Source organism: Protobothrops mucrosquamatus, unplaced genomic scaffold (genome assembly GCF_001527695.2).
Source record: "Protobothrops mucrosquamatus isolate PMUCROS unplaced genomic scaffold, P.Mucros_1.0 scaffold280, whole genome shotgun sequence".
NCBI lineage: Eukaryota > Metazoa > Chordata > Lepidosauria > Squamata > Viperidae > Protobothrops > Protobothrops mucrosquamatus.
In genome coordinates this window covers 212,987-226,177 of record NW_015386624.1, presented here as the reverse complement: position 1 = coordinate 226,177, position 13,191 = coordinate 212,987, and the positions used below count along the sequence as shown (strand labels likewise).

At 44.3% G+C, this 13,191-nt stretch overlaps 1 protein-coding gene across 1 annotated transcript in view; it reads right to left on the bottom strand.

The window, feature by feature from the left end:
• Window positions 1–8,746: 8,746 nt before the first annotated feature.
• Window positions 8,747–13,191, bottom strand: part of DNAJC14 (DnaJ heat shock protein family (Hsp40) member C14) — an 11,117-nt gene continuing 6,672 nt past the window's right edge. Inside the window, exons 6-7 of the mRNA XM_015814738.1 lie at window positions 11,272–11,368; window positions 8,747–10,127 (exon numbers count right to left, since the gene is read on the bottom strand). Coding sequence (XP_015670224.1) covers window positions 9,890–10,127; window positions 11,272–11,368 — 335 coding nt within the window. The 3' untranslated portion in view covers window positions 8,747–9,889. The remainder of the gene's footprint in view (window positions 10,128–11,271; window positions 11,369–13,191) is intronic.

The following is a 13,191-nucleotide window of genomic DNA, read 5'->3' as shown; positions in this document are numbered from 1 at the left end:
AAACAAAACAAGAAGAAGGAAGAATTGTGAGCTTTCATAGTTTTGGCTAAAGTAAGGTATTTCTGGAGAAATAATTTGAGCTTCCCATCGCCAGTACCAAAATGTTGCATTCTGTCTCTGACTTCTACTGTGTTTCCCTGAAAATAAGACCTGGTCTTTTTTTTTTTTTTTTGCCTCCAAATGAGGCACCAGGCCTTATTTTCGGGTATGTGTGTGTCTTTTCTACTCACCTACAGCACTTCCAGCACCGTCCAGCCAGCCCACTTCTGTGGCCAAAGGAGCAGCTTTATTCTGCAGCTGAGAATGATGTTCCGGCCTACATTTCACAGTCAAAGTTTTTTCTGGAAGGCCTTTGCAGCTGAGAACCACGCTACAGATTCAACCCATAGCTTGGTTCTTGGCTGCAGTAGCCTTCTGGAAAGGCCTCTGACTGCGAAATGCAGGCCTGGGGACATCACAGAAGAAGTGAGCCAGCAAGGAGAGGCCTGGCTGCAAGGTAAGTAGGTGCGGGGCACAGGGGCAGCTCCACACCCCCATCCCTGCCCTAGCTTGAGTTTTAGGCATGTGCCTCGCCCCAAAACTAGGGCTTATTTGGGGGTAGGGTTTATATTAGGCCCACCCTCAAAAATCAAGCTGGGGCTTATTTTCGGGGTAGGTCTTACTTTCAGGGAAACAACATAGCTCAGATAATATCACACAAATGGAGAATATACGTGTCCCAGGATAACATTGCAGGATCTGGGTTGGCCACTGGGACCAGAGGTTTTGTGTTCTGAGCTTTCTGACTCATGCTGGAGCCCATCTTCAGGGAACTTCTCTCTAGCCTCCCTCCAGAGGCTAGAGCAGTGATGGCGAACCTTTTAGAGACCGAGTGTCCAAAAACCACCCCCGCCCCCCATCCCACCCCTGCTCCACCCCAGCCCCGCCTCCATCCTGCCCCCGCTCTGTCCCCACCCCACCCGCCCACAGGGCCACTCACCACCTCCACAGCCCGCCGCAGATCGCCCAGGCAGCCCAGGAGCGCCATGGTGGCCACGCCCTCTGCCCGCGCCCCACAGCATCAACTATACACGATGGGGCGTGAGGGCGGAGTCTTATCCCCATTGCCCGGCTGCCAGGACATTGGCTGTGCTGCTTCACGGGACCGCACTCAGGGGCGACTCTCCTCAAGGGGGGCTGCTGGTGAGGCATGGGGGAGGCGGGGCTGGGGCAATGGCGTGCGTTCCCACAGAGAGGGCTCTGAGTGCCGCCACTGGCACGCATGCCATAGGTTCGCCACCACTGGGCTAGAGGTTCCATGATGATGGGCTCCAGCACGAGTCCCGAAAGCTCGGAAAACAAAACCTCTGGTCCCAGTGACTCATTCAGATTGGATCCTGCAGATAATATCTTTTTGTCAAATATTTAGATTAGCCAGTTTAGGCTAACCTAAATCTAACTAGGATGGTACCCTGGAAATCAGGAATGCATTTGCATTTTAAGAATTTGCACATTTTTATTCAAAATGAAGGCTACACGTAATATGCCCAAACTCCCTGTCTTCCAAACAAAGAAACAAAACTGGAATGAAACCTAAATATCAGTAGTGTGCAGTAAAATTGAACGGCGTCAAAGTGGTTACAGTCATCTAATAACATGCTTAATGTTCCTGTTTCAACCAATTTCCATAAATCATTTATATTGGTGCCAAGCTCGTCTCCTGCAAGAGACTAGGTCTGAGTGAAGGCATTATCACAGAAGGAAACCTATCTTTGTAGATGAAAAATATTTGTAAATGAATAATATCTCCACAGTGTAATATGGAGAAAACCCTATCTGACTTTCTTAGTGCATGGATAAGTACGTAAGAAGGGTTTCCTTTTGAACCCATTTGGGTCAGGGCGGGTTTGCGCTTGCCTACCAAGGACCATGTCTCCTGGGGCTGACAAATTTTGCAATTGATGAAATCTTGGTTGAAATGAGCTGCTACGTTCATTCCACCTCAGCCCTTTCCCCCTTTTATGATCCCTTCTCCAGTCTTATGGAAAAGCCTGATAGTTCTTAGCTATTTTGTTCCATAAGAAACTTGAACATGCAGAACTCTATGCTAAGTGGAGTCTCCAAATTGTTTTAAGGGGCAAGCATAGGCCTCATATACAGAGAGTAGTAATTCCAGTGTGCCTTTAAAGGTAAGACCTTTGCTGAAGCTGACTGAAGAAACTCTGAATGCCAAAACGATTTGAATCCATGAATGACCCCCAATTATATACCTCCATATAGCCATGGCAAAAACAGTTTGCATATGAACCCCGTAGATTCGGAATTCACCTACCCAGAATGCTTCCCTCTTCTTGGGATGGAGTTTCAATTTAAGGGCTGACATGCAGCAACCTACAAGATTCCAGGAGACAGAGCAGTGGCACCTAAACTTCATACAGTTCTGATGACAGGTTGGCTATCCTTAGCATAGGTTGATGATGGCACCTTATTCCATAGTTTTTGGGTGGTCTCACTTATTTGTTTGTCCACTTATCTGAGGGGTGGGCTGCTTAAGTTTGGTTTAATTAAATCAAGTTAATCAGGAATCGAAGTGTTAGTGAATACCTACTTAAAACTCTACACCTGTGAAAACAGCTTTTCATTTAAAACTTATATCATCATGATCATGGTCTATTATATTAGAGCTAAGCTGTTCTGGTCCAGCTTCAATTACATTCTTAGTATGGCTCAAACAATGTCATCTATAAAATATAAAACCTATATAACTGGAGACGTTTTTCTAAGATGCTTGACTGAGGTGTGCAATGCATTGGTGCACAATATTATGGTGATGTTCACTTATTATTTTTGTTCAACTATTTATAACTGAGCATTATTATTTACTGTACCTAGTAAGATAGTCATGGAATAACTGGGCAGATGTAACACCTCCTTGGGTACTTGCTAGAGATCGGAATGCATACAGGAGCATGGGTGAAACCTTCTGTTACTTTGGACAGGTTTCATAAGATTCCTCCTCCCAAATCAATGCCACCTCTGCCCTGGCCTTCAGAGAGAGCCAGTTCAGGAAAAAACTCCAGAAAGTTTCAGTGAAGGTTCCAAAGAAGGGATCTATCAATCAAACAGGGAATAGGATCCGGTAGCATTTGAACTATGCACAAGGGTCAAAAGGACAATCATAGCAGGGTTCAGGGAACCCCAAGGTATGCACAATTAGAGAGAGAAAAGGGGAGGGGGATTAAGAAACAATTACTGGGGACTGAGCGCATTCCTGACACACTGAGTGTGAACAGAAAGAACTAAAAGACAAAAATGAGAAGATGGGAGAAGAAAGGTGAGAATCCAACAGCTTGACAAGGGTGCGGCTGGCTGGTACCCCAAATAGGAGCAAAGCAGAATATTTTATTGTAATGCTGATTGTGTTGCATAGTTCCACTCTTTGCTCCCCTATTCCTTCTTTGCTTTCCATAGGAATTAAAGTTTTTCAAGTTAAAAGTGTTTGTAGGCTGATTATTTTTGTTTGCTAAATACTGACCAATACGGTATTTCAGTTAATGTCACGACCTTTTCGCCTAAAGTCGGAATTAATGGCAAAAATAAATGGGAAACAGAGTGGGCTTTGCAGCCTTTCAGACCCGCATCCATAAAAGTTCATTATTTCAGTAACTAGGTGGGAGTGGGGGTGGAATTGTGACTTCTCTTGCTTCAAAAGGGCACTAAGGCTTTTGAATGCCAACAATTACAAGAATGCTTTCCCCATTCAAACCTATATGAAGAGGTACCTCTCTCTCTCCCCCCCCTGCCATGTGTATGTGTGTGTATGTGTGTTTGTGTGTGTGTGTACACCATAATCCCATACTTATTCCTCTCTTACTTTCATCTTGTAACATCAGATGCAGGGGAGAAAATGGAACGTATTCAGGTATCTACTTTGCAAACATAATATGATTCCGTCACTAGATCATTCCTAAAAGAGAGTAATCCAAGATACGCGAATGCAGTTGAGGTGAGGAAACAGAACAGCTGTCTGAAAAAAATTAACTAAGAGGGATCAGGAGACACCCTCCAGCAGTTATATCAAGAGCTCATCTTCCATGCTCCAGATCGGCATGAGTGGCATCGGAGGGCACAACCTAGTTGACTTAAATTTTAAGTTTCCTATAGGATTAGACAAGTTGGCTTTATTAGATTCCCCCAAATGTTTTTTTTTTAATCAAACTTGTCCTTATCATCTGTTCATTCAAAATAAAAACATGGCTAGGTGGAAGCAGCAAGGGCCTTTTTCCAAGTGTAACCTAAGTATGCTACTGCCTCTCTTCTCGATGGGCTGGAGAGCAATGTCCTCAATTTCTTGTCTTTGTTGATCTGAAATTACTGTTCTTGTTATATGCTCAGCTCAGGTTAGCTTTAACAGATACCGAATAACTTTACCACTTTCATTATTTTTATCTTTGTCCAATACAATTTCTTCTCAGAGTCCAGCTACACTGATCAAAAACAAAAGCTACATATAAAGCCTTAAAACACCTTAAGCACTATTTGAAATAATAAAATTATTATTCTGTTACACGTGTGTGCCACTAATATCACAACTGCCAGATCTAGGCTGAAAAAATATGGATCACCACTACATGACAGAAAGACTAATACTGCTGCAATATACCGTTTGTCTGGATTTTTGCAGTCCAGATCTTGTAGTTTGTCTAATAGCCCTTTAGCTAAAAAGTGTTGAAACAGTACATGTTACAACCACTCACCTGGATATTAGCCATGTCCAAACAACATTCTTAAATGGCTGAGTCTTGTTTCTTCTTGCCCCTATCCCCCCCCCCCCCGTTGCTCATTAGCTTTAAAACAAAGTCCTATTTTGCACTTTTCCCCTCAATCTGGGTTCCTCTACCAGAGGCCTGGGAATTTGAGGGTTCTGTGTAGTATCTTAGGAGTTCCTACGGTAGCACTCTTCTGGACAAGGCGCTTTAATGTTGTTAGTGGGATCTGTTGGAGCCACTTTCCTAGCTTAGGAGTCAAAGCCCTAAGTGGTCCTACCACCTCTGGGACCACTTGGGACTTTTCTTTCCACATCTTCTCCAGTTCCTCCTTCAGGCCCTGTTTTTTCTCCAGTTTCTCATACTCCTTCCTGATGTTGCTGTCGCTTGGCACCACTACATCTATCACCCCGTCTTCAATTCCTTGTCTACACACACACACACATACCGTACACTCATGCATGCAGAGTAAGCGTTTGTTCAGGGTCATTCTCATCAATAAAAATTCCATTAAATGTCTTAAGTCTATTTTGACTCTAGGTAATTATCTCCACACAAATGATAGTGCAATGCGCACAGGTGCCCACAATCTTTCTAAAGTTTAAGATTTGAATCAAAGCTAGTCCAATGATGAAGAGAAGGACGAGGGGTGACATGATAGCCGTATTCCAATATCTCAGGGGTTGCCACACAGAAAAGGGAATCAAGTTATTCTCCAAAGCATCTGAAGGCAGGACAAGAAGCAACGGATGGAAATTAACCAAAGAGAGAAGCAACCTAGAACTAAGGGGAAAACCTGCCTCCAGAAGTTGTGAATGCTCCTAGACAACCATTTGTCTGAAATGGTATAGGGTTTCCTGCCTGAGCAGGGGGGTGGACTAGAAGACCTCCAAGGTCCCTTCCAACTCTATTATTATTATTATTGTTGTTGTTATTTTATTTCCATTTTGAGAAGGTAAATTGAAATGCAAATGTTTATCAGGTGATGCTGCCATTCTAGTAGTGGCTTTCTGATATTTTAATTCATTTTTTGTTTCTTATTAAAAAGGATCTTCATTAGGTTTCATTGGGAGCATCACGACGAGGCAGAATATTTATTAATTAATATATTCATAAACTTAACAGACGTTCTTAAACATTTGATACAGGAAAACAGCTTGGACTTACCCATCAGATAACCTGCATTTTTCTTTTTCCATGCTGTTATAGTTTTAGAGCACCACCTTCTGGAAAATCAGTGGTGCACATATCAAAACCATCTACTTGCTAAATAAACTGAGGAAACAGCTATGGTACTGAAGCATATTTTGTGACAATTTAAATCTTTAATTTAAAAATTCAGAATGGGTTGAACTAGATTAGGGACAAAGAAAACCAGATGCTAAATAAAAAAAAACATGTTTCGTTTATTTCCTAATAAAGATCCATTCATTCATGATCCAAGTAACCGGTTGTGTGCAATTCTAAAAACAAATCGGAGAAATAATTTGGTGCACGCGTGATTTTTTTCTCCCTTCCTTAATTGGCAAGAAAATTGTTTGCCAATCTATACAGAGTTTTGTCCCAGGGACAAAAATTAGCTAACTGCCCATTCTCATGTTGCATTAAGCCACATACTCTTCCTGGACGCCAGGCAGGGAGAACATAAATGGTCCCTGCCTCGACGTTTATTACACTGTTTTAAAAAAATCCTGCTGTATTCCACTTTGGCAAATAAGAGCAAAACAATGGCTAAAACCAATTCATATTGTTATCAGTTCAACAGCAGCTGATGAACTATATGTGACCATGTATAAGTTATGAGATAGCATTATCCTCAGTTTTTCATATCTGCAACTGATAATTAGAGAGCAGACCTCCATATGTGCATACAGGTTTGCATAACTGCAATTCTAGCATTCTTTGGGCTTCTGCAAATGCATAAAATACATCTTTCAGGGTTGCAGTTAGGTCATTGGCACAATGCGTGCATTGTTTTTCCTTCTCCTTGCTTAGCTGTAGTAGATCTTGTTGGGTCAGGACAACATCAGGCTGATGAGAGAGTTGCAACTCATACCCTGTGGTCATACTGGTTTCCCCATTCTGTTTACTCCAGGGGTCTTCAAACTTGGCCCTTTTATGACTTGCGGACTTCACCTCCCAAAATTCCTCAGCCAGGTACGCTGGCCGAGGAATTCTGGGAGCTGAAATCCGCAAGTCATAAAAGGGCCAAGTTTGAAGACTCCTGGTCTACTCTTTCACATTCTTGATGTAATGGCCTCTTGCCTTTGCTTGTGGATTCTTTGATTGCTGTAGAAGTACTGCTGTCTAGCAGCATGGTAGAAAAATCACCACACGGGATGTTCAGGGAGCATTAGTTAATTGGCGGGGGGTGTGGGGGGGTGTTGTCGCACAATTTTGACTTGTGTGCTAATTGCATCTGTTCCTGGACTGAAGGGTCTTGCTCAATCATTCATGCCTTTGTCATCTTTGCAACACATTTTATACGGGACTGCCCTTGAAGACCATCCAGATGCTTGAATTAATCCAGAATCCAGCAGCGTTGATAGTTATGGATGTTCCTCCTTATGTCCATGTGACACCTCTATGAGATACACTGGCTTCCAATAGGCTTCTGGAGTAATTCAATATGCTGCTTATCCATCTCTAAAGTCCCACATAGGCATGGAAACCTCCTCCCTAGACCAGTGATGGTGAACCTTTTAGAGACTGAGTGCCCAAAAACTGGCCCCGCCTCTACTCCACCCCTGCCCTGCCCCTGCCCCGCCCCCATCCCCGCCTGCCCACAAGGCCACTCACTGCCTCCAGGGCCCGCCACAGATCACCCAGGCAGCCCAGCAGCGCTTTGGCGGTCACGCCCTCTGCCTGCGTCCTGCAGCATCAACTGTGCATGATGGGGTGTGAGGGCAGAGTCTTGTCTATGCTGCCTGGCTGCCATGTCCTTGGCTGCGCTGCTCCACGTGGGCCACGCTCAGGGGCGACTCTCCTTCAGGGGGGCTGCTGGAGAGGAGGGAGGAGGCAAGGCTGGGACAACGGTACGTGTGCCCACAGAGAGGGCTCTGAGTGCCTCCTCTGGCACCTGTGCCATAGGTTCGCCACTACTGCCCTAGACTATCTGCCCATCCCATCTGCCCCAGTAGGGAGGGCACACTCCCAGTCCTCTCACTGAGGCAATACCACCTTTGGGACCTTGGAGGAATGACTTTTTGGTGGCAGCCCCTGACATTTGAAACAATCTGCCTTCTAATACAGTACATGATTGGTTCTGACCCGCCAGGCCTTTCAAAAATCAATCTAAAAATCAGTCAATAATTGGTCCTTCCTCCCAGTATTTTCATGCTTTTTTCCAGCGTGAATGGTGTTCTATTTGCCGGATTGCAGTATATTTCAGCCTGGTTGCCATTTTATGTTTTGGTTAACTTTTAATGTATTCTGTTGGCTTCTCTTGGTGGCTGACTTTTTACATGCCATCCGGAATCACTTTGTTTGAGTTGGGGGCCCATATAGATGCTGTAAGAAATATATCCCTCCACCAAGACAACGAAAGAGCCACATGAACTGGAAAAGTCAGCATTAGCTGGCTTGAAGAGAAGCAACTCCATCAATAACGGAGCAAATCACTCTATAGAAGAGCAGCTAATGCAAGAAAGTCAGGTAGGATCTCGCAACTGGCCTGATCTAGCAGGATTTCCCATGATTTAACAATGCAAAGGAGAAGCAAATAAATATACTGCCCACATGATCACTCTAGGCAGAACAGTGAGGAAGTACTTGTGGCAGGAAGGGGATAACCATGGGCTCTGTACCCTAACGCTCTTCAGTGGGGTACCTGGGAACACGCAGGACTAACCGCATAGCAGTACAAATACCTGACTAGCTATTTCCACAATATAAAAAAGGAAGCGCTAAATTTCATCTTTAAAGGTTGAATTCCTCAAATATATAATTGTGTACAGGGTGCAACAGTGCATGGGCTAAGAATGAAACTGTAGGCCAGCCTCTCCAAGGCATTGATACGTATTTATAGAAAGGATAATACACACTGTATTAAATATATGTATATACATACAAATTTGAACTTTTAAAAAAGTAACCTTCTATAAAAGAGGTTGAACAATTGTCGAGCTAGCCCATCCGTGCTAAAATTGTCACCTAACACACCCATGTCTTAAACTGACTTGATCACAGTCTTAGGGCCAACATAGACAAACGGTATGTACTTGCTAGGATCCAGGAAGAGCAAACCAAGCACCTTAGAACATTGGGAACGTCGAACTCTTAAATAGTCATTTTTATCTCCAGAGCCAGGAGTGGCCTCTTGCTCTTTAATCACATGGTAGTGCAAAACACCTCCTCTCAGTAGTCTTGCAATGGAATTGAGCAACATTGGGGTCTCCATAAAGGAGAAGCTTACTTGGCATAATCCTGAGCTATAAGTAAGTAACAATAACTGGGGTGCATCTTCGTCTCCCCTGGTCTTTACTAAAAGAATAATCCAGATGAATCCCTTTGCATGGCAAGCAATTAATTAACATTTTACATAAGGAAATTCCAGGCAGGGAGTAGCTCTCCTCTCATCGTTTAATCTAGGTGCAGAACACCCAGAATGGGATAAGAAGACAGTTGCTAAATAGGATCTCTTGTCCTGCCCACTCTAAAAGTTATCACAGGCAAACCGCACCTTCCCTGGGCGTTAAGCCATCCTCTACCTTTTTTTTTTTTAATTTTTCTTCAAAGCCTTGGAAGGAAACAAAAAGAGATTCCAGGCCAAGCATTTTTGTGGGCAAGAGTAACAATCAAGTGAAATAACTGGTGGAAGCTGTAGCTCCGCCCAAGAAGAAGCACTAGACAATTATAAAAGCATATGATTGGACACTTAAAGGCTCAATATTTGTCCACACCTTATTTTCATTAAGAACTTTCAGGAAAATATCCAAAGGAGTTCTTTGGTATCACAGGATCCACATTAACAACTGCAGTGGAGAATATTTTGTTCCAGCTGGAAGTTACAGGGTTATAAATGAGTCCAGAGGAGCTTGGAGGCTTATCTCTTATCAAGAATACTTTTTCAGTTTTTTTTAAAACAGCCCTTTTGCTACCGGATGAAAAACCAGGGAGCTTTCTCTCCCATTCAGTTCAGGCCCTTAGCGCTGAAAGGGGCGTCGCACTTTTTTCCGCCGCTTCTGCTTTGAATCGCCCTTCTGGAAGCTACTGTCTACTTTTGAAGAAGAGGCTGGAGGCATCGACATATTCCCAGGGCCTGGAGGCTGGGGTGTGCCGAAAAAGTTCCCGTTTGGCATCTGCCCGGGATTCCCTTGGAAGATACGGTTGAAGAAGTCCTGTAGTTCTGCAGCAGAAGCTGGGCTACTGTCTGAAGCAGCTCTTTTGGAGGGTGGGGAAGGAAGAACAGACAGAGAGAACAAATACATGATTTGATCCAGAACTGGATTACAGCAGAGATATAGGTTCAGCTTTATGTTAAACTACACAGACTTCGGGAATTTGCAACTGTTGGATCACCCTATTCATCCGGGGAAGGAAAGGAATCTGTTTTCAGAAGCCCTTTATAAATACTTCATTTTATTTATTTATTTAAGAATATTTTTATATATCCGCCCAGCTCACGCTCGTGGTTTTTCTCATCTTTACAATTCTACCAGGCACAGGGCCATTCCACACTCTTACCAGCGTACTGCTTTAAGCCCCCAGGAAACTGAGTTTCACCCTCTTATCAGTTTATTGCTTTAAGTATAAAGGTCGCTCATGCAGAAGTATAAAGAGACAAGGCAGATTTCAGGCCTCTGTAGCGAAAAATCTCCTGTTCTCACTCTCTTAAAAAAGGAGGGAAATGAGACTCAAGAAAAAGAAAGTTGCAAGCTCATGTCAGTTTGGAATTAACAACCAATCAGGCGTAGGCTGCATGTTTTGGGTTTAACACAACTGCAACTGCAAGGCTAATTGTGGACTATTGATTTATTTCATATTCCACCTTTGTTATTTTTTAATAAATAACTCAAGGGGGCAAACATACCTAATGCTCCTTCTTCCTCCTGTTTTCCCCTTTCCCTGTGACATGAACTGGGCTGAGAGAGACTGACTGGCCCAAGGTCACCCAGCTGGCTTTCATGACTAAGGTGGGACTACAATTCATGGTTTCTACCTGGTGCCTTAACCACTAGACCAGGGGTAGGCAACCTTGGCTCTTTTATGACTCGTGGACTTCAACTCCCAGAATTCCTGAGCTAGCATGGCTCAGCTTGGAAACCTCTCCCTTTCCCCTCAGCATGGCTGCCTCAGGGATTCTGGGAATTGAAGTCCACGAGTCATAAAAGAGCCAAGGTTGCCTACCCCTGCCCTAGACCAAATATATTGACATGTCCCTGTACAAATGGAAAAAAACAGATCAAACAGATCTCTCCACAAACGGAATGAGAGTCAGTTTACATGAAATATACATAGTAAACCCCTACATTTCAGTTCTCAACGAGAACCTAAAAAGAAACCAACAACATAATTCCACACTAACCTCTGGCGTCCTCCAGAGCCTCTTGATCCAAAAGAGATGTGATAGGGAACTCGATGTGTATCTGGAGAGATTCCCACTCTCTGGCAGCCAGCCCATTCTGCACATCAGAAAGAAAAAAAATCAGCTATCAGTTCCTGACCCAGATCTGTCCCACAAAACAGACAGGAACGTCCTTAAAAATGTCATTTTTCTGCCTAGACAGCATCTCTCAGCCTTTGCAGTAGGACGATTTATCACTCACATGGCGCTCTTAAGGTCTAATATTTTAGTTTTGATATTAAAAATAGGATTTTGTTCCTAGAAGAAAACATGATGCAATCTCTTCTGTTTTCATAAGCATACGTTTTCTGGGTGTCTAAGTGGGGAAAAGAACAGCATTTTGGCTCAAATATAAATTCAATCCAGTTTATCCTCCTGTTTCCAAAGAGGCCAGTTAGTTAACAGAGAGAGGTTCACAGGTAGGAGATTGGCCATTGACAGCCTTATCTTCCATCCATTTGCTTGATCCTCTGAAAGAGACAATTTTCTAAAAACATTTTTAAATTCTGCCAGTGAGGATTCTATCTAAATAAACACTTCTATTTTGGCTATTTCTCAAAGGACTTCAGTTGCATATGTTCTGCTGTTAGTGGGATTAAAATATTTTTGAATGGGCTAGGAAGAAGAAAACTGCTGTAGAATTAAGCTCATAGGGAAATACCATTTCCCCCCGAAAATAAGACCCGGTCTTATACTTTTTTGGTCACCAAAATAAGCACCAGGGCTTATTTTCTGGGTAGGTCTTATTTTTTGCGGCCACAATAAAGCAGGAGGTGAGGCGGAGGTGGGTCGGGTGGGGTACGAAGCGAGACGGTGGGGAGGTGGAGGACGAAGCAAGGCGGGAGATGCGGAGCTGCCCCAAGTGGGCTGACAGAGGGCCCCGCAGCCAGGCCATTAACGTGCCGACAACTGTCTAGCCTCCCGCCGGCGGCTCCAGCAGTCCTATGCAGAATCGCCAGCCCGCTTCTTCTCCTTGCCCTGCACGCGGAGAATGGAGCTGGAAAAGAGGTTAGTAGAGGAATGTAGTTGCCCTGGGGTGGGGGTTAGGATCTGGCATTGTGGATGCCCTGGGCTGGAGTGGGGCTAAGAAAATCCTAAACGCTTTGTTGCAGCAGCGAGTAAGGAGGAGAAGAAGCTTTGTTCTCCACACCCCCACACTGCCTTGCTTAGTAGCCTTGGCACCAGTGCATCGCTCAGCTTCCTGCTTTGTTGCAGCGGTGAATAAGGAGAAGAAGCGGGCCGGCGATCCTGCATGGGGCTGCTGCAGTCGCTGCGGTGGCGAGGCCAGGCAGTTGTCGGCATATTGATGGCCTGGCTGTGGGCCGTCTTCAGCCTGTCCAGGGCGCATGGGACAGCACCACACCCCCGCCTTGCTTTGTTGTCAACCCCCCCACCGCCTTGCTTCATGGACACAGCACCCCCCGCCTCATGTTGGCAGCAAATAGAATGGGTGGCCGGCCGGCTGCACAGGGTCTTAAGTAGGGCTTAGTTTCAGGGTAGGGCTTATATTTGATGCAGGAGTGAAAATTGGGCTAGGGTTTATTTTCAGGGTAGGTCCTATTTTCGGGGAAACACAGTAAAAGCTAGAGTCCTCAGTTTCTCAACTTCACCTCACTTCTCTTCTCAGCTGCTCACTCTTTAGTACAAACTCCTCTCTCCAGGCAATCTTCTTTCCCCTCCCAGGTTAACCACACTCCTCCCCTTTCCATTTCCTCTCAATTATACTCCCCTATTAAGGTTCACTTCACTTCTTTGAAAGCTTCCATGTTTGGTGGCCATCGCTATATCTTTGGAAGCTAAGCTCACCGGTTAAAACTAGGCACGAGTCGAAATACAGCACAATGTACTCTTGAGTGTAATGGCACCATTGATTTCTATGAA